Raw genomic sequence first — 26,738 nt, 5'->3', positions numbered from 1 at the left:
AATGCTCCAGTAGGTTTACTCTGTATGCAATTCATAGAGCACTGTCAGTGCATTCCGGAAATACATTACATATAACTGTGATTTTTATTTTTTGCACCTGAAGTGCATAAAGGCAACTTGTTTGGTGATTTCAGCCTGACTTAAATGCGCTGGAGAACTCAAGCCTCACACGAAGGGTGCACTCTCCATTCTTTCAACAGTAATACTGAATAGTCTTCCTTTATAAGTGGTTTAAAGTTAAAGTGGTTGTAAACCTCCGGGATAAAAAAATGAACAAGGCATTTCCTTCTATAGTGTGTACTTGCCTCTATCCAAAGCACATTTTAGTTTAGGGTGGGATATGCCTTAAAGTGGTTTCAGTTACTTACGATCTGCCCACAAGGCTAGGCAGGCCCTGGGGCTACCAACTCCTGTCCTAAGAGAGGTGCCTCCACACAATCCACTCATTAAAGAAGGTTGGGCGTTTTCTAGCTGGAAGATGCTGAACAAGAAAAACCCTATTCATTTCAATGGCCCTTGTTCACATCTGAGTGTGAAGAGGGGCCATTAAATTGAATGGGGATTTTGCTTGTTGAGCATCTTTCAGCTACAAAATACTCAGATGTGAATGTAGTGGAGGTCATCTGAAGCCAACCTATCCATAGGATCATATCTGGAGGCCCTAAAGTGGTTTCAGTTATTTACCATCTGCCCACAGGGCTAGGAAGGGCCTGGGGCTACCAACCCCTGTGCTAAGGGAGGTTTCCTCCACACAATCCATATTTTTAAGAAAGTTGAGCATTTTGTAGCTCGAAGCCCAATGACGCTCAGCAAGCAAAATCCTATTTATTCCAATGGCCCCTGTTCAAATCTGAGTGTGAACGGGGGCCATTGACAATAATGGAATTTTTCTTGTTAAGCATATTCAAGCTTTAAACTACAAAACGCCCAGGTGTGAATGGAGTTGAGGCCATCTGAAGCCAAACTATCCATAGGACCATATGCGGAGGCTCTAAAGTGGTTTCAATTATTTACCATCTGCCCACAAGGCTAGGAATGGCCTGGTACTACCAACTCTTGTGCTAAGGGAGGTTCCCCCACACAATCCATGTGTTTAAGAAGGCTGAGCGTTTTGTAGCTTGAAGCCTGAACAAGCAAAATCCTATTCATTTTAATGGCCCCTGTTCACATTTGAGTGTCAACAGGGGCCATTGAAATTAATGGGATTTTGCTTGTTGAATGTCTTCAAGCTACAAGACTCTCAGGTGTGAATCGAGTGGAGGCCATCTGAAGCCAACCTATCCATAACCTAACCAACCATATGTGGAGGGCCTAAATTGGTTTCAGTTGTTTACAATCTGCACATAAGGCTAGGAGGGACCTGGGGCTACCAACCCCTGTCCTAAGAGAGATGCCTCCACGCAATCCAGTTTTAAATTACACTTAGTGAATGGAGGCCATCTGAAGCCAATCTATACATAGGATCATATGAGGAGGCCTGAATGAATACAAGACATGACAGCATCACCAAAAGTGCATGATGATATCATTACACTACCTATGTGGTGTATTAATCTTGCATTCAGGCCCAGATCTCGAAAAGTATGCTCCTGGCTCATAGTGCTAGCATGTGGAATTTAGCTTTGTGGTGAACCCGTACAGACAAACTTGCTATTCCTGTTGCCCTTTGCCACTCTGGGTAGTCACGAAGTTCCGAACCCCTGGCCACCAGGGAAGCCTCTCGGCTTATCAGATGTTATTATGAGAAGACTTCCTTGTGACTAGTATTTCACTTTCCACAAAAGGTAGTCCAGTTACTCCTTTGACTTCCCAGCAAAGCTTTGGTAACAAGGAGTGCTGCATTAATCAATACTGAAGCCCATAGAGGAGAATGTCTTGGCAACGGACTAGCATAAAACCCTTTTATTTCAGGAACCTTGGCAACAACTGTCTGATGCAAGCTCCCAACCTTTCTCCATCAATGGTACTGCAGACAGCATTTAGGGTTTTTGAAACTTCTCTCATGGTGTCCTATTCACGTATAACAGGATTATTCCAATGACCTCCATGAACCCGGATCTTACCAGTGGAGAACATGTCAGATCAATCTGTATCTGTGTAATATTCCAGGTTCTTCCAAAACATCTTGAAGCATCATCCAAATCCAAATAAATGACATCTTATAATGGCTTTCAACTATTGTATGCATTTTGACCCGACTCAAGTCATTTTAGGTGGCACTGGCATATATAAAGTGTACAGGGTTGAAACAATCCTGCAAGTGGTTCTTATGAATGCATTTATTAACATTTGGATGCTGCTGCTACCATTCCTTTTCATGATCGCTATTTCTAGTTGTTCCCCCTCTCATGTCGTGCTTGCCCATTGTGATACTCAATGCTTTATAAGGCTGTTTTGTAAAATCATCAAAGTCAGAGCAAGTTTTAGTTGCACAAAATGGCTGAATAGTCAAAGAGTTGCTTAGATTTTTGAATTGTCCACACCATAACACCTGCACTGGAAGGACACCCTTACAGCAATTAGTCCTCATCCAAAATCTTTGATACCAGAAAATGCATCTGACCAAAAAAAAAATCATTAGATCTGATGTGTGAATCTTCTTTAGTTCTCCAGGTTCCAGTTCAGTGCACAGTCTCCTCTGAGTTCATTACGTGCGGTAGGACAGGTGTATTGCTTAGAGGCAATTCTTGCTGAGGTCTTGAAGATAGGGGCACATCTTCTGAACATGAATCCCCACCATCTAAAGTGAAATATGAGCCAGTGACAGTCTGATTGTCCTGAGAGTCCCCACTTCTGGAGATACCATTGGCAAGGTGTGGGGTCTTTGTGGCCACGATGTTTAATGTGTGTTCTGTACTGATGGCCACCAGTGGCTGATTGGTCCAGTCTTGGCTCTCGCTTTCCGTGGCCAATGGCTGTGTGTGAGGGTTAGAGGTTGGAGTCAAACACTCAGTGGGGCCTTTGTCATGATCCAAACTAATTTCTTCTTCCTCTTCTTCTGAGTCCAGCCCAGCACAGCGTCCGCTACGCTCGGAGGCGGAGAAGTCCGAGTGTACAATGACATCTGCCTCCACTTGGTTATGAGATGGATTTCGGTGATTCCTTCCAACATCCACCTAATGACATTGAAAAAATGATTATAAAACAGGACAGACCAATTTCCTAATTTTGTCATTTGAAAGTGATTACATCTTAGTTAAGGGGTCTACCTTAAAATAATATATACGAGGGCTGTACTGAAGCAAATGCAAAAGTGGTCATAACTTTTGATGCCCAACGATGTACCAGTATGTCGCTGGACTTCAAGTGGTTATACCAGGATGATGCCTGCAGTACCTTTTTTTAGAACCGACGGTCGGCTCTCTTGCAAAAGCAACCCTAGCGGATGAATTACTTTTACGTCCCCATATAAACAGAGGGTTCATAGAAATGCCTGTACAGTCTCTGAAGCAGCCGGGACGCCTGGCGAAACCCGTCAGGCGGCAATAGGTGCCTGACTATTGGCCCCCCCCAGAATAGGAGAACCTATCAAAGCATACCAGTGGCACTTTTAGAGACCTCCCTTTAAAATGATGGTCAGAGACAATCTTCCTAAATGATAAGTATCCCTCTACAATTTTATGGAAATGCATTGCAATGTATGGATACTCACAATGAGGACAGGAGGATTGTATTTTGTTCTCTGAAATACCTTGTTCCTTTGGGATGACAACTTGCATATGATGGAGATTCATGGAACCAATACAGAAAGGGCATTGAACATTCCAGACACAAGATGTACTATCATGGTGCCCTGTATGTAATTGTGGGACTCTGTGTATAACACATGAGAAAGTCCATTACTGGGGCTACCTGGTTACCAAATTGGGACTGTTTATCTCTCTATACATATATGTGGAAGAAATGAGAGGCTGTGGACAACAGAACATTGAGATTGCTTGTTTGGAAACGCATATCCGTGTGAGGGAGGTGGAGACATTACTCCAGTATCTACTAGGGAGTAATCAAAAGGACATGGTCATGACTCAATATCTCCTCTAGACCAGTGGTACTCAACTCCGGTCCTCAGGGCCCACTAACAGGCCAGATTTTAAGTATTACCTTGGGGAGATGCAGACTAGAGTACTGCAATCACTGAGCAGCAAATGATATCACCTGGGATGTATTTCAGTTATCTTGCAAATCTGGCCTGTTAGTGGGCCCTGTAGGCCAGGGTTGAGGACCACTGCTCTAGACCATGGAGTCTCAGTTTGCTACACCAATTTTGGATTTAAAGGGAGAAGCAATATAAATCGCAAAGTTATTCTACTGCATATGTGTAGACATCAATTAACCTCTGACCAGCACCTCTTTGGGATCAATTAGGGTAGGAAGGAACCTAAGTTTGCCCATATTAAATCTATCCAATGTCTTTTAGCGTGAAAGGAACTCTGAGGAACGGAATGTTCTAAGGACAGATATCTGGTCATCCAATCAGCCACTGAGATATCACTCACTATATAGTCTGAAAGGAACTCTGAGGAACGGAATGTTCTAAGGACAGATATCTGGTCATCCAATCAGCCACTGAGATATCACTCACTATATAGCCTGAAAGGATTTCTGAGGAACGGAATGTTCTAAGGACAGATATCTGGTCATCCAATCAGCCACTGAGATATCACTCACTATATAGCCTGAAAGGATTTCTGAGGAACGGAATGTTCTAAGGACAGATATCTGGTCATCCAATCAGCCACTGAGATATCACTCACTATATAGTCTGAAAGGAACTCTGAGGAACGGAATGTTCTAAGGACAGATATCTGGTCATCCAATCAGCCACTGAGATATCACTCACTATATAGCCTGAAAGGATTTCTGAGGAACGGAATGTTCTAAGGACAGATATCTGGTCATATAATCAGCCACTGAGATATCACTCACTATATAGTCTGAAAGGAACTCTGAGGAGCCGAATGTTCTAAGGACAGATATCTGGTCATCCAATCAGCCACTGAGATATCCATCACTATATACTGTATATTGAGCCCAATAGTATATTATATGATAATTTTGCATTACGTAATTCAGGTTCTTGGGGGGCCAGAATGATGGGGATAATGGTTTTTATATATATATGTTTTCTGATGTATGTATTTGTATTTTTTATATTTGATTGCAATTAAAGATGATGACGTTTGCATAAAGGTGGAAACAGTCGCACGCCTGTTCTCTGTTTGCCAGATTCTTGCACATTCATATTGAAATATTTATGATTTACAAAGAGGGTTGATCTCAAATCCATTGGGTGGTGTTTTGATGTTTACTTCTACAAGCAGCAGGAGGGGATGAGGGGATGCCACCACCTCCTGCAGCCTTCCACAGCTTCATCTGCCTGTCCCTTCCCACCGGGACACCCGATTGACCAGCGGGTCATCATAGGGAAGAACAAAGACTGGCACCGCTCTATTCGTCTCTATGATATAGGGAACTGGAAGTGATGACCTTACATCACTTCCAGTTTCCCCAGGTGTAAACTGCACCATTTTTAAAAAAGAAAAGCATTTGATCACACCGACTTTGGTGTAATCTAATGCTTTTAAGGGCAGAGGAGGGATCTGGGGTCTCCATAAAGAGTACCTATCACATGCCTATTGCTGTCACAAGGGACAATATTTTTCACTTTCTGATATAACATTCCCAAAAAAAAATTAAAAAATCTAAATTTTTTAACATTTTAGGCCAATTTGTTTTCTGCTACATATTTTTGGTAAAAAAAAAAATCGCAATAAGCGTATTTTGATTGGTTTGCGCAAAAGTTATTGCGTCTACTAACTACGGGAACGATTTATGTCATTTTTATTGTTTTTTTTTTTTTACAAATAATGGCGGTGATCTGCGATTTTTAGCGGGACTGTGACATTGCGGTGGACAGATTGGACCCCTAACTGACATTTTTGACACTTTTGGAGGGACCAGTGACATTACTACAGTAATCAGTGCTAAAAAATGCACTGTTACTGTAATAATTACACTGGCAGGGAAGGGGTTAACAGTATAGGTGATCAAGGGGTTAAATGTGACCCTAGGGGAGTGATTCTAACTGTGGGGGGGGGGGCGTGGCTTCTGAGATGACCATAGAGACATGTGACCCTATATAGAAGGATCACAGGCGCTCTGTGATCATTCCAGGGTGTTTACAACAGCTGACCGTACTTCTCTCTCTGCGGGGAGTGATCGCGGGTGTCAGGCGGCAATCGGAGCCGCCTGATACACACATTGGCTTCCCCGCTGATGACCGAGGCAGGAACGCGCCGGCGCGCGCTCGCCCCCTAGCTCCTCTCAGGCAAGCGACGTAGATCTACGTCGTTTTGCCTGTACGAGTCAGCCTGCCACAGTAAATATAATGTAAGCGGTCCGGAAGTGGTTAAAGCATTGTCTATGGATAGTAACATTTAAAATAAATAAATAATTTATTTATAATAATAAAAAGTGTGACATGTTTGGTATCTATCTACTCGGCGTAACATCATCCTTTATATTTTATCAAAAAATGGGGTTATGTATTGTGTTCGTGTTGAGAATTCCTAAAAGTGTATTTTTAAAAAAAAATATTGTGTTTTAAAAACTGCTGCGCAAATACCGTGTGACATAAAAAATGGCAACACCCACCAATTTATTCTCTAGGGTCTCTGTTTTTAAAAAACATATACTGTTTGGGCAGTTCTAAGAAATTTTCCAGCAAAAAATACTGAGTGTTACATGTAAATAAAAAGTGCCAGAAAAGGCCTGGAGCTAAAGTGGTTCTGAGATGGATTTTCGATGATTCCTTCCAACATCCACCTAATGGCATACTATTAACCACGTGCTGACCATCTGCCGTCGATATATGGCAGCAGGCCAGCAGGTCTCCGCCAATCGCCATACCTGTACGGCAGTTCGCGGGAGCGCCCCCATTCGCCAGCGGGAAAGCTGATTCACGGGGCCAGCCGGGTACTGGACGATTGATGCCGGGCACCCACGATCGCTCCCCGTGGAGAGAGAACGGCAGTCTGCTGTTGTAAACACAGCAGACCGTTGTTTTCTCAGGAATCAATGCAGAGCTCCTGTGATCCTCCTATTTAGGATCACAGGTGTCTGTGTTGATCCCATAAGCCACCCCCCCCCACAGTTAGAAAACACCCCCTAGGCTCACATTTAACCCTTTGATTCCCCCCTGGGTTAACCCCTTCCCTGACAGTGTCATTAGTACAGTAACAGTGCATATTTTTAGCACTGATTACTGTAGTAAAATCACTGGTCCCCCCCAAAAGTGTCAAAAATGTCAGTTAGGGGTCCGATCTGTCCGCCGCAATGTCGCAGTTCCACTAAAAATGTGCAGATCGCCGCCATTACTAGTAAAAAATAAAAATGACATAAATCTTTCCCCTAGTTTGTAGGCGCGATAACTTTTGCGCAAACCAATCAAAATTATTATCCGCTTATTGGGATTTTTTTTTACCAAAAATATGTAGCAGAATACAAATTGGCCTAAAATGATGGAAAATTTTGATTTTTTAATTTTTTTTATTGGGAATGTTATATAGCAGAAAGTGAAAAATATTGTTTTTTTTTTTTTTTCAGAATTGTTGCATTTTTTTGTTTATAGTGCAAAAAATGTAAATTGCACAGGTGATCAAATACCACCAAAAGAAAGCTCTATTCGTGGGAAAAAAAAGGACATCAATTTTATCTGGGTACAGTCTTGCATGTCCACGCAATTGTCTGTTAAAGTAACGCAGTGCCGAATCGCAAAAAATGGCCTGGTCATTAAGGGGGAAAATCTTCCAGTCCAGAAGTGGTTAAACAGGACAGACCAATTTCCTTATTTTGTCATTTGAAGGCTATTATGTCTTAAGCTGGATACACACTATCCAACTTTTTGTGGTTAGATTTCCTTCAGATTTACCTTTTCTATGTAGTGCAAGGGCCTGCCAGATTGCATACAAATTGAAAGTGTTTAGGTTTGACCGCATATTATATGGTTTTGGTAAATCTAAAGGAAAAAGTCTTCAGAAAATCTTATAGTGTGTATGGCCCATTAGATAAAGGGTCTGCCCTAAATTATATATGAGGAATGTACCGAAATGTGTGCAAAAGTGGTCGCAACTTTTATTTTTTTTTTTATCATTTTTTTTTTACGTTTTAGCACATAACAGGCATAGTACAAGTAACAGGTACATAAGAGTACAACAAGACGGTAGTGAAAAGTAAAAGATGACAAAAATAACAGAAATGACAAGGGGAGGGTGCATCAAAGGGTTACACATGACAGTATACCCCCCCCCCCAGGTCTACAGCTGATTATATTGTCGCCCAGTCTGGGGCATCCTCCAATGATCTCACCATTATGGTCCCGGAGGGCACACCAGGCCGGCCGAAGCTCTAGGACACAGCAAAATTTTTTTTTAACCACTTGCCAATCTGGCTAATTCTGACACTTCTCTCCTTCATGTATACATTTTTTGCTAGAAAGTTACTTAGAACCCCCAAAAATTATATAAATTTAATGAATTATATTACACATAAACACAATACCAAATTTTTGTTGCAAAATATAAAAGTTGATGTTGATTTTACACCGAGTAAATAGATACCTAACATGTCAACGCTTTAAAATTCTGTCTGCCCGTGGAATGGCGGGCCATTGGCGGCAAACTACGGTACTTAAAATTCTCCATAGGCGATGCTTTAAATGCCTTTACAGGTCACCAGTTTAGAGTTGCACAGGAGGTCTGGTGATAGAATTATTGCTCTCGCTCTGACATTCGTGACAATACCTCACATGTGCGGTGCGATCACCATTTACACATGCGTGCGGGAGTAACGTATGCGTTTGCATTTGTGCATAAGCACAGGAGGACGGGGGGGTGCTTTACATTTTTTTTACTATTATTTTTATTTATTTTATTCAAATCTCTCCTTTAATGCAGCCAATCAGACACCAACAGGTAACAGTAGGTAAACAGAGAGGCGGAATCGGAAGTGATAACATATTCCTCGATTTCAGTTTCCGGGGAGAGGGAAGAACAAGGTCAGTTCTTTTCTCGCTGTTCTGTGCAGCCAATGCCACGGGTCGGGTGAAAGAGCCCAGGAAAGGTGTTGGTGGTGGTTTATTTATTTGTTTTATACAAACAATTTTTTTTTACACTTTTTATTTATTTATTTTTTTGTACAAATGTTATTGCTATCACAAGGGATGAACAACATCCCTTGTGACAGCATGGGCCGTGACAGGTCCTCTTTATAGAGAGATTTGGGGTCTATTAGACCCCAAATCTCTCCTCTGCCTCCCCATGCAGCCGATCAGACAGAGGGAGGGAGGCAGTATTTTTTTACTGGAAGAGGAGAAATCTTTGTTTGGGGAGAGTTTTGGTTTGCAAAGGGAATTTATGGGTTAAGTGTGAAGATTATTTATTTATTTTTTTTCTTTGGGGTTGGGTTATGAATTGTTGAATGTATGTATTGGTTGGTTCCCTTGGGTAATTGTATGTTTGTATTGTTATCTGTATTGAAATTAATAAAAAACAAGTTTAAAAAAAAAAAAAAAGTGTGAAGATTAGTGCTCACATTTTATTTGGGGGGAGGAAGGGAATTTTTGCTGACACATTTTTTTTTTTCTTTTTGGGCAGGGGTGGCTGTTTGGCATCTTTGCCCTGGGCACTAGATGAGCTTGTCCCGGCGGCACTGACTGCAAGGGGTCTATTTATAAAAAAATGACTGTCTTAAGCATTCGTACATCCATTAACGTATAATAATAATTTGTGTAATATGTTTTCTTTCTTTGCTCGTCAGCGCCATCTAATGGCCATAATGCAATATTTTCCTAATTATATCATTACATAGCAATTCAGGTTAACCACTTTAAGACCGGAAGGATTTGCCCCCTTAATGACCAGGCCATATTTTGCGATTCGGCACTGCGTTACTTTAACGGACAATTGTGCGGTCGTGCAACGCTGTACTCAAATAAAATTGACCTCCTTTTTTTCCCTCAAATAGAGCTTTCTTTTAGTGGTATTTGATCACTTGTGTGATTTTTATTTTCTGCGCTATAAACAAAAAAAGAGCAACAATTTAAAAAAAAAAAAAAAAAACAATATTTTTCACATTCTGCTATATGACATTCTCAAAAAAAAAAAAACTTAAAAATCAAAATATTTTAACATTTTAGGCAGATTTGTATTCTGCTACATATTTTTGGTAAAAAAAAAAAAAAAATCGCAATAAGCGTATTATGATTGGTTTGCACAAAAGTTATCCCGTCTAAGGGAAAGATTTATGTCATTTTTTTTTTTTTACTAGTAATGGCGGCAATCTGCGATTTTTAGCAGGTCTGCGACATTGCGGCGGACAGATCGGACCCCTGACTGACATTTTTGACACTTTTGGGGGGACCAGTGACATTACTACAATAATCAGTGCTAAAAAAAAAATGCACTGTTACTGTAATAATGACACTGGCAAGGAAGGGGTTAACAGTGTGGGTGATCAATGGGTTAAATGTGAGCCTAGGGGCGTGTTTCTAACTGTATGGGGGTTGGACTTGTGAAATGATTACAGAGACCTGTGATTCTATATAGAAGGATCACAGGCGCTCTGTGATCATTCCAGGGAGAAGAACGGTCAGCTGTGTTTACAACAATCAATCTGAGCCACCTGACACACAAGCCGGCTTCCCCGCTGACGAGCAGGGGCGGGAGCACGCCGCCGGCGGCGCACGCTCGTCCCCTAGCTCCTCCCAGGCAAATGACGTATCCATACGTGGTTTTGCCTGGGAGAGCCACTCTGCCGCCGTATATATACAGTATGCGGTCGGCAAGTGGTTAAAAAGACACTAGTCCAGTGATGGCGAACCTTGGCACCCCAGATATTTTGGAACTACATTTCCCATGATGCTCATGCACTCTGCAGTGTAGTTGAGCATCATGGGAAATGTAGCTCCAAAACATCTGGGGTGCCAAGGTTGACCATCACTGCACTAGTCCATCCAAAAGAAAAAAATATATATTTCAGGAAGATTCCACATTATGGCCACTAGACAGAGCTGACGATCATAGGAAATAAACATATTGCACAAATTATGGTGGTTAGTCTAACTTTTTATTGACTTCCGGAAGATTTACCCCCCTTCGTGACCAGGCCATTTTTTGCAATACGGCAACTGCCTTATTTTACCTGACAATTGTGCAGTCATGCAACGCTGTAGCCAAATAAAATGTATGTAATTTTTTTTTCCCACAATAGAACTTTATTTTGATGGTATTTGATCACCACTGGGTTTTTTATTGTTTGCGCTAAAAACAAAAGAATACCGACAATTTAATTTAAAAAAACAAAAAAAAACAAAGCAAAACAATATTTTTTACTTTCTGCTATAAAACACATCCAAAAAATAAATTAAAAGAAAATCAAATTATATCAAGAAATGTAGGCCAATATGTATTCTCTTATATACTGTATTTTTAGAAAAAAAATCCCAATAAGCATATATTGATTGGTTTGGGCAAAAGTTATAGCCTCTACAAACTGTGTTATATATACCTGGAATTTTTGATTATTTATTTTTTTGCTAGTAATGATGGCAATCAGCGACTTATAGCGGGACTGCATTATTATGGAAATCAAATGGACACTAACTGACACTTTATGGAAACCAGTGACAATAATACAGTGATCGGTGCTACAAATATGCACTGTTACAGTGCCAGGGGAGGACTGGGCCAGGGGTCAGGGGGGAAATTGCTCCCTGGGCCACTCTTATTGCCCCAAAAAAAGGCTGCACTGCTTCTGCCACAGACATGCCTAAAGGATTCCTGGTGAAGAGAAGTAAAAAGTCCCCACTGCTGACCTACTGAGTGCGGGTTGAAGACAAAGACAGAGAGCAGCCCCCCCCCCCCCCCCTAGCATGGATGGTGTAAACTGTGTCTGAGCAGAGGCCGGTTCCATGCCCCACTGGAGACTCTCCCCCCTGGCCAGCCCCAACTGAGCTGTCCCAGCTCCCCCCAAACACCCCCTGCTGACCAGGTCGGTAACCTAGATTCGGCCTGTGAAGAGAGAGTACCTGGATTGGAGCTTCAGCCTGGAATGGGGGTCAGGAGGGGGTCTGAGTGGCTGCACCATGGGCCTCTGGTTTGTACTTGCCCCCTGGGCTAGAAATTACCAGTCAGCCCCTGTCAGGTACAAATGACACTGGCTGGGAAGGGGTTAAACATCTAGGGTGATCAAAGGGTTAACTGTGTGCCTAGCCAGTGTTTATGTGTACACAGTGTGCTGTTTTTATTAAGGTAAGTGATGGATTTTCTTTCCCTGCTTTGCAGGGAAAGAAGATCCATCACTTCCCCCCCTGTCAGGACAGAGCTTTGCCTCTGTTTCTGAGGATCAACAGGTGCCAGCGGACATCCATTGGCCGGCACCCACTGACCGGCTTCTGATGTGAGTAATATATATGCTGCACAGAACGCCACCCTGTAGCAGTACATCTGATATCTTACCTAGACCCCTTAGAGTGGGACAGGACATGAAGATGAACAGGTCAATGAATGATACAATATCTTCATCACGGTATCAGGACAATATCCCCCTGGATAATATCCCCCTGGACAACATCCCCCTGGACATAATCCCCCCTGGACAACATTCCCCCGGACAATATCCCCCCGGAAAACATCCCCCTGGACATAGGGTTAGGGTTAGAGGGGGCATATTGTCCGGGGAGGATATTGTCCAGGGAGGATATTGTCCAGGGAGGATATTGTCCAGGGAGGATATTGTCCAGGGAGGATATTGTCCGGGGAGGATATTGTCCGGGGAGGATATTGTCCGGGGGATATTGTCCAGGGAGGATATTGTCCGGGGAGGATATTGTCCGGGGAGGATATTGTCCAGGGAGGATATTGTCCGGGGAGGATATTGTCCAGGGAGGATATTGTCCGGGGGGATATTGTCCAGGGGGGATATTGTCCGGCGGGATAATGTCCGGGGGATATTGTCCGGGGGGATAATGTCCGGGGGATATTGTCCGGGGATATTGTCCTAGAATCCTTCATCACATGGGCTGGCCAATTATAAAATGGGATAGTTTGATGGTAAGAAACAGGTTAGGAAACATGATATCCTCATCACAGTTTACCTTATGACTTTCATAGGAGATATCATGAAGGACCATCCGTATGCCTCCCGTGGTTAAGTGGTTTGCTGAACCATTGGCAGCATTGGTGAGCTCTCCGGGTATAGTTTCTGCATAACTGGTGATGTGGTTTGCCCAGTTCTGGGTGATTGACCCATTCCATGATGTCTGGATGACAAAGGATATGGAATTGTAAGAGACGAAAAGAGAAGCAGAAAGAAAAACCACTACTGATCACATGTCAGGCCATATAAACTCACGGTACTTAATCATTTCCAGTCCGGGCCAATTCTGACATACTTCTCCTACTTAGAACCCCCAAACCTGGCCTAGACTGTAAGTTCCTTGAGGGCCGGTACAATTTGTAAATTGTTTGTGCTGAATAACTACAACCCCAATTCCAAAAAAGTTAGGGGCGCTGTGTAAAATCTACATAAAACAGAAAGCAATTTGCAAATCACATAAACCTAGATTATATTCACAATAGAAAACATAGGACATGGACCATTTGAAGGAAAAAATAAGGTAATTTTGACATTTTTTTTTTTTTTATTATAATTTTTACAACAATTTTATAAACAACAAGAAATACTTTTCTTATTTTACAAAAACCTTCTCCCCCCCCCCCAACGATTTTATAAACAACAAGAAATACTTTTCTTTTTTTACAAAATTCATCTCCCCCCCCCCCAACAATTTTATAAACAACAAGAAATACTTTTCTTATTTTACAAAAATCATCTCCCCACCTCCCCATCCGCTTATATTACCCTAACCCAGCCTTGCAGTCTTACCCAACCCTTCTATATCTCCCTTACAGACCTCTATCTTACTCACTCCCCTGATCTATCCATATTTCTACATAGTCTGTTTTTTTTTTTTTTTTAATTTAAATCTGTCCACTTTCCCCATTTCATTAACCACTTCTGGACCGGAAGGATTTGCCCCCTTAATGACCAGGCTCTATTTTGCGATTCGGCACTGCGTTACTTTACCGGACAATTGCGCGGTCATGCAACTCTGTACCCAAATAAAATTGAAGTCCTTTTTTTCCCCACAAATAGAGCTTTATTTTGGTCTTATGTGATCACCTGTGCAATTTTTATTTTTTGCGCTATAAAAAAAAAAAAAAAGCGACAATTTTGAAAAAAAAAAAAACAATATTTTTCACTTTCTGCTATATAACATTCCCCCCAAAAATTGAAAAATCAAAATTTTTTAACATTGTAGGCCAATTTGTGTTCCGCTACATATTTTTCATTAAAAAAAAAGCGTATTTTGATTGGTTTGTGCAAAAGTTATCGCGTCTACTAACTATGGGAAAGATTTTTGTCATTTTTATTGTTTTTTTTTTACTAGTAATGGCGGTGATCTGTAATTTTTTTGCAGGACTGCAACATTTCGGCGGACAGATCGGACCCCTAACTGACATTTTTGACACTTTTGGGGGGGGCCCAGTGACATTACTACAGTAATCAGTGCTAAAAATATGCAATGTCACTGTAATAATGACACTGGCAGGGAAGGGGTTTCATATATATATTCAACACTACTACACCATTCCAGTATAGTAGGGGCCTCTATTTCAAGCCATCTTTTTGGGATAGCCCCTTCGCACCATTAAGTAATTTTGAAACTATCGCGTTTCCATAGTGCTTCAGGGATCTATTTGTTTTATGAAAAAGGCATGTCCAGGGATCATCTATAACAGGGGTCTCCAAACTGTAGCCCCAGGGCCAGATGCAGCCCATTGTTTCCCCTTATCCGGCCCTTGGTGCACTACCCCTTCAACTGACACCAATGATGGCGCATTGATTTCTTGGCATTTTCTGTTTCTACTGGCCACAGTTCGCCCCCCCTAAAGCCTGAAGGACAGTAAACTGGCTCTTTGTTCAAAAAGTTTGGAGACCCCTGTCCTATAACATTCTCACCTGTAATTTGCCTAATATGTTGCTGTATCCTTAACCAGTACACCTGAATCTTGGGACATTCCCACCAGACATGAATTATTGTACCAACTAACTGACATCCTCTCCAGCACAGATATTTGATTTCTCTGGTTGACAATGGTGTGCTATTACCGGTATTATATACCATCTTGAAAGACACTTATAATTCATCTCGATGATGTTCACCAGGGGAGGACTGGGCCAGGGGGCAGGGGGGGGAATTGCCCCCCGTGCCACTCTGATTCCCCGTAAAAAGGCTGCACCGCTTCTGCCACAGACATGCCTAAAGGATTCCTGGTGAAGAGAAGTAAAAAGTCCCCACTGCTGACCTACTGAGTGTGGGATGAAGACAAAAACAGAGCGCAGCCCCCCCCCCCCCCTCCCAGCATGAATGGTGTAAACTGTGTCTGAGCAGAGACCCGTTCCATGCCCCATTGGAGACTCTCCTTCCCCGGCCCGCCCCGAACGAGCTGTGCCAGCTCCCTCCAACCGCCCCCTACTGACCAGGTCGGAAACCCGGATTCGGCCGGTGGGTAGAGAGCGCTTGGAGCGGAGTTTCCTGGAATGGGGGTCAGGAGGAGGCCGGGAAGAGGGAGAGTGGGAGGGGGGCCGAGTTGCTGCACCATAGGCCTCTGGTTTGCTTTGCACCCTGGGCCGGAAGTTGCCGGTCAGCCCCTGGTGGTCACATCCCTGGCGGTGCAGTGTACGGCTCTTAGCACAGTTTTCCTCGTGTTCTAAACAAATTACTATTTCTCTTTCCCAATTTTCTATGAATATGGGTTTCCTCATTCCCACCAAATCAGTTATATCTGAGACAAACCATGTAATGTTTTTGTTAACAGATTGCATAGTTTTTCCACAAGATTTACCTCTTTTTCTGATCTGAAGGGTTGAGGTAAGGAACCTACTAAGTGTTTTAATTGCATATATTTCCATTCATTTAGTGTCAACTTTCCCATTGTGTTAAGTTCATGAAGTGACCTAATTTTACCATTATGTAATATTTCTTTTAATCGGAGATCTTCTAATCCACCACTAAACTGTTTCTCAATCCCAGGTAAAAAAAATAAGTTGTGCCTTCTAGTGGTAATAACGGAGAGTTGTATTCCCACTTGGCCTACTTATACAACACATCCCATGTCCTGTATACAACTCTCATTATTTTGTGTATATCCCTCCTGTATTTCCCTATACTTTAATGGAATCCAAATATTCTTATCCAACTGTGTTGGACTTAACGTGATTTCCAACTTAACCCATCTTTATTGGGCCTCTGGCTCTAATCACGTGTTTCAAAAGAAAAAAAAAATCCCCCATTGGAATCCACACGTCCGGTGCCTTGCATGTAGGTTAGGGGGCCGGACGCATGGATGGGGGGGCGGCGCCCCTGCACCCCTAATGGACGGGCCGCCACTGCATTTGACACTGACAGGGGAGCCACCCGTTGGGTGGGACGGATTCTGGTAGTTTACTATATCTACACAGGCATTGTGCCCGGCTGGGAACTTACCATCTGTGGTAACACCATTTAAATAATGGCTGTTCCAGGCCTTTAAAATACATACTGTTAAAACGAATGAAAAAAATGAGCGCTGGTAATATGGTGGGCTTGTGTGTATATCTTGTGATGATAAATAAATATATATTCAAGATGAGTGATATAAATAGCATCTGTATTTTGTACATTGGTTATAAATTTTTGATACAGATACTATTTATATCACTCATCTTGAATATATATTTATTTATCATCACAAGATATACACACAAGCTCACCATATTACCAGCGCTCATTTTTTTCATTCGTTTTAACATTTGTTGTTTTTTTTGGTATTTTACCATAAAATAAAAAAGAGCAGCAGGGATCTCACATCCTACATAAGGCTAGACACGAAAACTAAGGGCCTTCACCCTGATAAATAACTTTAAAATACATACACTATTGGAACCCCTGATAGATTACTATGACTCAACGATTGATGTAACACGCCTATTAAAAATGTCTACCAACAGCTAAAAAAGCGATCGCTGGTCCTTATTGTTTTTAGACACACCCCCATCCTTAACAGCTTTAGGTGGGATGCGCCGTGCAGTTCCCTGCTTTTGTCTCCAGATCTACCTCTCTTGTTTTGAAATGTACATATATATATATATACAGTGGGTACGGAAAGTATTCAGACCCCCTTAAATGTTTCACTCTTTGTTATATTGCAGCCATTTGCTAAAATCATTTAAGTTCATTCTTCATGAATGTACACATAGCACCCCATACTGACAGAAAAACACAGAATTGTTGACATTGTTGCAGATTTATTAAAAAAGAAAAACTGAAATATCACATGGTCCTAAGTATTCAGACCCTTTGCTGTGACACTTATATATTTAACTCAGGTGCTTTCCATTTCTTCTGATCATCCTTGAGATGGTTCTACACCTTCATTTGAGACCAGCTGTGTTTGATTATACTGATTGGACTTGATTAGGAAAGCCACACACCTGTCTATATAAGACCTTCCAGATCACAATGCATGTCAGAGCAAATGAGAATCATGAGGTCAAAGGAACTGCCTGAAGAGCTCAGAGACAGAATTGTGGCAAGGCACAGATCTGGCCAAGGTTACAAAAAGATTTCTGCTGCACTTAAGGTTCCTAAGAGCACAGTGGCCTCCATAATCCTCAAATGGAAGATGTTTGGGATGACCAGAACCCTTCCTAGAGCTGGCCGTCCGGCCAAACTGAGCTATCGGGGGAGAAGAGCCTTGGTGAGAGAGGTAAAGAAGAACCCAAAGATCACTGTGGCTGAGCTCCAGAGATGCAGTCAGGAGATGGGAGAAAGTTGTAGAAAGTCAACCATCACTGCAGCCCTCCACCAGTCGGGGCTTTATGGCAGAGTGGCCCGACGGAAGCCTCTCCTCAGTGTAAGACACATGAAAGCCCGCATGGAGTTTGCTAAAAAAACACCTGAAGGACTCCAAGATGGTGAGAAATAAGATTCTCTGGTCTAATGAGACCAAAATAGAACTTTTTGGCCTTAATTCTAAGCGGTATGTGTGGAGAAAACCAGGCACTGCTCATCACCTGTCCAATACAGTCCCAACAGTGAAGCATGGTGGTGGCAGCATCATGCTGTGGGGGTGTTTTTCAGCTGCAGGGACAGGACGACTGGTTGCAATCGAGGGAAAGATGAATGCGGCCAAGTACAGGGATATCCTGGACAAAAACCTTCTCCAGAGTGCTCTGGACCTCAGACTGGGCCGAAGGTTTACCTTCCAACAAGACAATGACCCTAAGCACACAGCTAAAATAATGAAGGACTGGCTTCACAACAACTCCGTGACTGTTCTTGAATGGCCCAGCCAGAGCCCTGACTTAAACCCAATTGAGGATCTCTGGAGAGACCTAAAAATGGCTGTCCACCAATGTTTACCATCCAACCTGACAGAACTGGAGAGGATCTGCTAGGAGGAATGGCAGAGGATCCCCAAATCCAGGTGTAAAAGACTTGTTGCATCTTTCCCAAAAAGACTCCTGGCTGTATTAGATCAAAAGGGGGCTTCTACTAAATACTGAGCAAAGGGTCTGAATACTTAGGACCATGTGATATTTCAGTTTTTCTTTTTTAATAAATCTGCAACAATGTGAACAATTCTGTGTTTTTCTGTCAGTATGGGGTGCTATGTGTACATTCATGAGGAAGAAGAATGAACTTAAATGATTTTAGCAAATGACTGCAATATAACAAAGAGTGAAAAATTTAAGGGGGTCTGAATACTTTCCGTACCCACTGTATATATATATAAAATTGTGTGTATGGAACTGAGCTCCTGATGAAGCGCAGATTGGGCACGAAACATGTCAGGCTGACTGTACCCCAATATCGGATTCATTGCCATGATGTTGGTTGCCCACTAATATTGATATACAGGAACTCCCCAGCTAAGGGACTAAGGTTTATAATAAACTATCTGGGGCAATTGTATCCAATATCTAGGACATCGGTCCCCTTGTGAACCAATATTCTGAGTGTTTTTGTTTTTTCATAATTAATTGTTTTTAAATGTACTGAAATAAAAATGTATATATTTTTAAATAAACTGAAGTCCTCTGTGAGGTTGTGTTGTGCCATATTCCTACGTACTTTTTGAATCCAAAAATACAAGGTAAACCTCTATCATGCACAGAATAAGCCATATCTGAACATGATCTAGAGATGCTGCTGTCTTCTCTGGGCCAAAGCTCATTTAAAATGGTCTGTTACAAAGTGGAAAACTGTTCCAACTTTTTTGAGATGTGTTACTGCCATCAATTTCTAAATTACCCTCATTTTTTATTTATTTTTTTGTAAAATGGTACATTGTCTCATTTTAAACATTTGATATGTTTCCTATTTTCTTTTGTAAATAAAATACGTTTTTATGATATTTGCAAACCATTGCATTCTGTTTTTATGCAGATTTTACACAGCGTCCCAACTTTTTTTTGTAATATAATTCTGTCACTGCAGATGATAAAAAACGGTTTTATTTGTTGACCTTCACATTGTACACACCTTCATCTTCAGCGGGTTCTTGTCCTCTGATGGCGGGTTGGAGACGAGGCCTCCTATGAGCTCTGTGACCTCCGGGATTGGAAGGGAGGAGGGGGTCTCTTCTTGTCGAGGAGGCATCAAGGTCTCCAGCTCATGGGAGTCCTGGCAGTGGCTTTGGGAACAGGACCCCTGTCTAGCCCTCTGAAAGGAAGAAGGACCTCTGCTAGATCGGGGCACCAATTCAGATCCGGAATCCCTACAAAAGCAGAAATGCCCATTAAATAAAAAGAAAATATATTCTACCTGATGTTGGGTGAATAGAGAATACATCATGTAAAACAATTCTTCTACACTCACTAAGATATTTGTTCTTTCATGTTTTTTGACGACACAAAATTACTTTAACCACTTGTGGACCGGAAGGTTTTACCCCCCTTAACGATCAGGCCATTTTTTGCAAACTGGCACTGCATTATTTTAACTGACAATTGCGAGCAGGGCCATCTTTAATATCGATTGGACCCTGGGCAAATATTTTCTTGGGCCCTCCCGAATCCACTTATCAACTATTTGCGGGCAGTGCTTTGGGCCCCACAACAATGACTGGGCCCTTTTGCCCTGCGTTAAAGACAGCTCTGATTGCGCGGTCATGCAACCCTGTACAAATAGAGCTTTCTTTCGGTGGTATTTGATCATGTATGCAGTTTTTCATTTTTGCGCTATATACAAAAAAAAAAAAGAGTGACAACTCAGGAAAAAAAAACAATATTTTTTACTTTCTGCTATAAAACACAGCCAAAGAAAATTGCAAAAAATCTAATTTTTTTCGTCAGTTTGGCAAATATGTATTCTGCTACATAATTTTGGTAAAAAAATTCCAATAAGTGTTTATTGATTGGCTTGCGCAAAACTTATCGCGGCTACAAATTAGGGGATAGATTTGTGTCATTTTTATTTATTTATTTTTACTAGTAATGGTGGCAATCAGCGATTTTTAGCGGGACTGCGACATTGCGGCGGACAGATCGGACACCTAACTGACACTTTAGACACTTTTTTGGGGACCAGTGACATTACTACAGTAATCAGTGCTAAAAATATGCATTGTCACTGTACTAATGACACTGGCAGGAAAGGGGTTAACACCAGGGGCAATGAAAGGGTTAAATGTGTGCCTAGGGGGTGCTTTCTAACTGTGGGGGAGGGACTCACTGGATGAATGAAGAGATCTGTGTTTCTAAATAGCAGGTACACAAGATCCCTGTGTTCATCTGTGACAGAACGGCAGTCGGCCTTGTTTACATTGGCAGACCACCATTTTGTCTCTATGGGGAGCGGTTGCGGGTGGCCAGCGGACATCGCGTCCACCGAACGCGCTGATTGGCTCCCCCTCTGGCCAATCAGCGCGCGCCCCCACTGGCTATTACACAAAAGGACGTACAGGTACGTCATTCCATGTAATAGAGCCGACCTGCCGCAGTAAAACTACGGCGGCTGGTTGGCAAGTGGTTACATAGTTACATAGTTAATCAGGTTGCAAAAAGACACAAGTGCATCTGGCTCAACAAATAAAAAACAAAAAAAAAAAAACAGTAATAATTACGGTGACGGTGTTCACCGTCACTGGAATTTAAGGACAGATGGGTGATGGTTTGGATTGCTTCACATTTGTCAGCAATGTCTCCATGTAGAAATATTGAGATTTGTTCCCATTTGCCATGAGGTCTGTGATTTCTGAGTGCTGTGTGTGTTACATATCTTTCAGTGTCAGAGAGGCTTTCCTTTTGTTTGTGTATTGGGAGGGAATGTGGATTGCCCTGTCTCATGCTGAGCGCTGATGACCTCCCATTGTTCCGTGTCTGGCTATTGTGTACATTGATTGTCCCCTGGGGACTTCTGTCTCATTACACATAACAGTCCTTCTGGTCAAGCTAAACGGACCAATCCCTGCTGACTCATTTTCAAGTCCTCATTTGCATGGCTAAGGAGGACCTGAAGGAGAACGGCATGTACTTTGCAATTGACCAATGGGATAGCGGTTGTTGGGGGCAGGATGTTCCAAATTCTGTATAAAAGTGTATTGTGTACTTCCAATAAAGGTCTTCCTGTTTGAACTTACATACAACCTGCCTGGTGTTTGTTCTAATGGATTCCGAACGGCACATAGCTGTAGTTCGGATCCCGGAGCCTTGGTTGACCGAACCATCAGATGTTGCGATCTGCAAGCTGACTCACTAGAAGCAGAGGAGTGTCTGGAGAGCGGAAGCGAGTGAGCAAGGGTCTCGTCACAAATACCCAACCATACAATCCAATATACACAATCCTATACCCGCAGTTGATCCAGAGGAAGGCGAAAAAAACTCAGCAAAGCATGATCCAATTTTCAACAGCAGGGGAGAAAAATTCCTTCCTGATCCCCCGAGAGGCAATCGGATATTCCCTGGATCAACTTTACCTATAAATATTAGTATCCACTTATAAGAGAAACTCCACTTTTGATGAGAAAAAAACTTTCCCCTCTGGGTAAATCTATGTAAATTGCAGGAATTTTCGCAAATGTTGTAGGAGATTCTTACCTTTTTCTGATTCAAAATGGGAGGGTATGGTTCATTATTAGGGATGGCCTTGCGGTTCGCCCGGTGGTTGGTTCGCGGCGAACTTTGCTTGTTCGCAGTCCAATTTTGCGAACATATGGCGTTGTTCGCGGGCAGCCATATTAATTTACATTGGGGAGAACTTTGACCCATGACACAGCCATCAGATGGAACGGGACAGCCAATTGAGACATTTCAGCACATGGACATACCCCCTACCTTATAAATTGACCTGACCTGGCGGCCGTTTCACATTCTGCTTTTTGTCAATGTAGGGAGAGGTCTGCTGTGTGCACCAGGGACAGATTGTCAGTGACACAAATCGCTCTGTTAAGGTCCACAAAAGTCCTTTTAAGGGCTGGTATTTGGTATAGGTGTACTATCTCTATATTGTCTCTTTTGTCAGTGTGGGGGGGGGGGGTTTGCTGTGTGCACCAGTGACAGATCGTCAGTGACACAAATCGCTCTGTTAAGGTCCACAAAAGTCCTTTTAAGGACTGGTATTTGGTATAGGTGTACTATTCTTTGGTGTGCAATGCACTATATAGGGGTGTAATACACTTTTAATATACTTTCTAATATAGAAAGCATTTTATAGTAGATTTGTATTGTGCACTGTGCAGAATTGTGACTGTTGTGGTGAGCGTTTCTAAAGCAATACAACAAACAGTGACAAAAGCACTTTTAAAAAAGTATTATAACTGGTGTGATAGACCAGTGGCCCCCCAATACCACATATTGAAGTGGGGTGTTATCTGAGTATACTTTTATAAGTGTATTTGTGTCCTTCAAAAATATTGCCTCTTTTGCTGCGTTAACTCTGCTACACACAGTGCCAAACTTACTGGCCAATTTTTTGTACAACTGGTGTGATAGACCAGTGGCCCCCCAATACCACATATTGAAGTGGGGTGTTATCTGAGTATACTTTTCTAAGTGTATTTGTGTCCTGCAACAATATTGCCTCTTTTGCTGCATTAACTCTGCTACACACAGTGACAACAGTTACTGGCCAATTTTTTGTAGAACCGGTGTGATAAACCAGTGGCCCCCCAATACCACAGATTGAAGTGGGGTGTTATATACCTTGTTCCACATATACTGCGCTTCTCTAGAGACTTTTGACACAGGGAAATTTAAAAAATGACAGGCAGAGGAAGAGGCAGGCCCTTACGCAGGGGTGGTAGGGGAAGGGCAGGAGCAGTAGGCCGGAGCCAAAGTGTGAAGTTTCAGAAGGTGCGTTCGATTACCTCAAAGGATGCACCAGACTTGGTTGAGTGGCTCACTCAGCCTTCCTCTTCTGCACTCTCCTCGTCCTCTCTATCTGCACCCTCTTCACTCTCTGCTGTGTGCACCCCCAAAGACACCACCACCAACACCACCACCACCATATACCCTCCGCTTGAGTCACTGGAATTATTTTCCGATCCATCACAAGACATTTGCGATGCACAGCAATTCTTGGCATCGAATCAGGAAGAGGAGGTAGCAACAGCTGCCACTCAACAGTCTGACGACAGTACCCAGATCAGCCCAAGGAGGTTGGTCCCCGCTGTTGCTGTCTACCCTGCGATCTCGAATGTTAGTGGTGGGGAAGGTGACATCGATGATGACGTCTCTATGGATGTCACATGGGTGCCCACAAGAAAGGAAGAGGAGGGGAGTTCAGAGGGAGAGACGGACCAGCAGATAGGGAGGAGAAGCAGGCGGAACTTACATTGCACAAGAGGGACAAAGCAGACTGCAAATGTATCAGGAACGAGCCATCAACCATGTACAGGTCACATCTGGCGCTCCCAGGATGGCGGCACATGGCTACGCAGTGTGGGCTTTTTTAATGAGTCCACTGCTGACAATAGTGTTGCCATCTGCAGCCTTTGCAGTCAACGCATAAGTCGTGGTAAGCCCAACACTCACCCTAGGGACGACCGCCTTAAGAAGGCACCTGGACTCCCATCACCGAGCCCAGTGGGAGCAACGCCGTCAGAACCCACAAAGCCACACTCCAGGCTCTCACCGTCCAGCCTCTTCTCCTTCTCCTCACAATTGTCCTCCACTCCACCTTCCATCATCCCATCCTCATGTTGTTCTGGAAAAAGGCAGGCTTCCATGGCCCAAATGTTAGAGGGTAAAAAAATGATGACGCCAGATAACCCTCTTGCCCAACGTTTTACTGCTGGCTTGTCGGCACTGATAGTCCGCCAACTACTGCCATATCAACTGGTGGACTCAGAGACCTTTCGGAAATTTGTGGCCATTGGAACACCACAATGCACAGAGAAAACACACATTACCAGTCCCTGCGCAGATCCTGGAGATTGATTCTCAAGCTGGGGAATCTTGTAATATGGCCTGTGGTGAAACACATGAATGAAGCGTGGCAGCTCTCCTAACCCTCCATGGGATATGAGGCAAAGAAGCTGTACAAAAAATAAAGGAACAGAGCGCACACCGCCCTAGTGTAACACCATTTATTTGAAGTTAATAGAAGCCATAAAAACAGGTACTCACAAACAGATAGGAAGTCATGCATGGAAATAAATATCCCCCGATGATGTTTACAGGGCTCTCTCCTCCTAGCCTCGGCGGCTCAGCTGTTCGTCCTGCACTGATCAGTGAGTATCGTACGGCTAAGCCAACCGCCTGGGATTACTCAAGGAGACTCGATGTGGTGCGCCTGCGCACGGTCCTTAGCAACCCCATGCAAGTCATGCTCTGGGTCCCGATCGGGGAATCTCCCTCTGCTTAACCGCATTGTCAGTTTCTCTGAGCGGCTACAGCATCCGGCTCCTGGAGGGTGTGCGGCGGCGGCTGGACCGTGCGCAGGTGCACCACATCGAGTCTCCTTGAGTAATCCGAGGCGGTTGGCTTAGCCGTACGATACTCACTGATCAGTGCAGGACGAACAGCTGAGCCGCCGAGGCTAGGAGGAGAGAGCCCTGTAAACATCGGGGGATATTTATTTCCATGCATGACTTCCTATCTGTTTGTGAGTACCTGTTTTTATGGCTTCTATTAACTTCAAATAAATGGTGTTACACTAGGGCGGTGTGCGCTCTGTTCCTTTATTTTTTGCAACACCACAATGGAACGTCCCAGGCAGAAAATATTTCTCGCAGAAGGGCATTCCAGAACTGTATGGTCATGTTCAGCAGCAAGTGAATGTATCTCTGGCGCACAGTGTCGGTGTCAAGATACATCTGACCACTGACACATGGTCTAGCAAACACGGGCAGGGAAGGTATATAACTTTTACTGCCCACTGGGTGAACCTTCTGACGGCCATCAAGCATGTAACCCGTGGCACCCGTGTAGATTTGGTTTTACAGCCACGGATTGCATGCAGGCCTGCCTCTTCTTCTCCTCCTCCTACTCCATCCTCCCTCTCCTCCTCGGCTGACTCCTCCTTTTCCGCTGCTACCGCCTCTTCCACTGCACCGCCCAAGATCCCCAGAACCTATTCCACATGCCAGGTGAGACGTTGACATGCTGTGCTGCGTCTGTTGTGCCTGGAAGCCAAGAGCCACACTGGTCCTGCACTCCTTTCAACTTTGCGTTCACAGGCAGATCAGTGGCTGACACCGCTCAATTTGACAGTTGGTAAAGTGGTGTGCGACAACGGTGCCAATCTGCTGAGCGCGCTGAAACAGGGCAAAATTAAACACGTGCCATGCATGGCACACATCCTGAACTTGGTCGTGCAGCGATTCATTGCCAATTACCCTGGGGTGACATTCAGCGGCGACACAACCTGCCCATTAGGCGTCTTATTTGTGACTGCCTGACACGATCAAACTCAACGTTGCATATGCTTGATAGGCTGCTCCAGCAGAAAACGTGCAGTTAACGTCTACCTGTACGAACTGTGCGGCAGGACCGGTTCTGGGGAGCTTGGGTTTTTTTCACCTCGCCAGTGGCTGCCCATGCCTGATGCATGCAGACTTCTGCGGCCATTTGATGAGATCACCAAACTGGTCAGTCACGGCCAGGGCGCCATAAGTGACATCATACCTTACGCCTTCTTTCTGGAGCGTGCATTGCGTCGTGTCACTGATCAAGCCGTCGAGGAGCAGAAGCAGGAAGATGAGGAAGTCGCAATGTTGGATGAATTCCCAGGGGGTGCTACTCCATCTGAGACAAGTCAACAACAGGAGTCTGAAGAGGAGTCAGAGGAGGATGGTGCCAGGGCGGATGAGGAGCAGCAAGAAGAGCATGTTTCAAACCTTTCTGGGATCCCTGGTGTTGTCCGTGGATGGAGGGAGGAGGAGGACGATGACATTATCCTGGATGATGAGCTGGAGCCAGGCCACTACACCGCTTCCAGTTTAGTGCGAATGGGGGCCTTCATGCTCCAGTGTTTTACGGGGGGACCCACATATAAAAAGCATAAAGGGCAAGGACCAGTACTGGGTGGCAACATACTTAGACCCCTGGTACAAACGAAAAATGGCGGAAATGTTACCACCATCACAGAGGGCGGTCAGAATGCAGCACTTCCAGGCCTTGCTGTGAGAAAT

General features: G+C 43.5%; 1 protein-coding gene across 1 annotated transcript in view; it reads right to left on the bottom strand.

The window, feature by feature from the left end:
• Positions 1-1,778: 1,778 nt before the first annotated feature.
• The window catches only part of IGDCC4 (immunoglobulin superfamily DCC subclass member 4), a 245,416-nt gene continuing 220,456 nt past the window's right edge, over positions 1,779-26,738 (bottom strand). Inside the window, exons 18-20 of the mRNA XM_082255108.1 lie at positions 19,649-19,883; positions 13,154-13,318; positions 1,779-3,116 (exon numbers count right to left, since the gene is read on the bottom strand). Of these exons, the coding sequence (XP_082111234.1) occupies positions 2,622-3,116; positions 13,154-13,318; positions 19,649-19,883 (895 nt within the window). The 3' untranslated portion in view covers positions 1,779-2,621. The remainder of the gene's footprint in view (positions 3,117-13,153; positions 13,319-19,648; positions 19,884-26,738) is intronic.

Source organism: Pelophylax lessonae, assembly GCF_965119305.1.
Source record: "Pelophylax lessonae genome assembly, chromosome: 4".
Classification (NCBI taxonomy): Eukaryota; Metazoa; Chordata; class Amphibia; order Anura; family Ranidae; genus Pelophylax; species Pelophylax lessonae.
The sequence above is the reverse complement of the archived record's forward strand: the minus strand, read 5'-3'. Positions and strand labels throughout refer to the sequence as shown.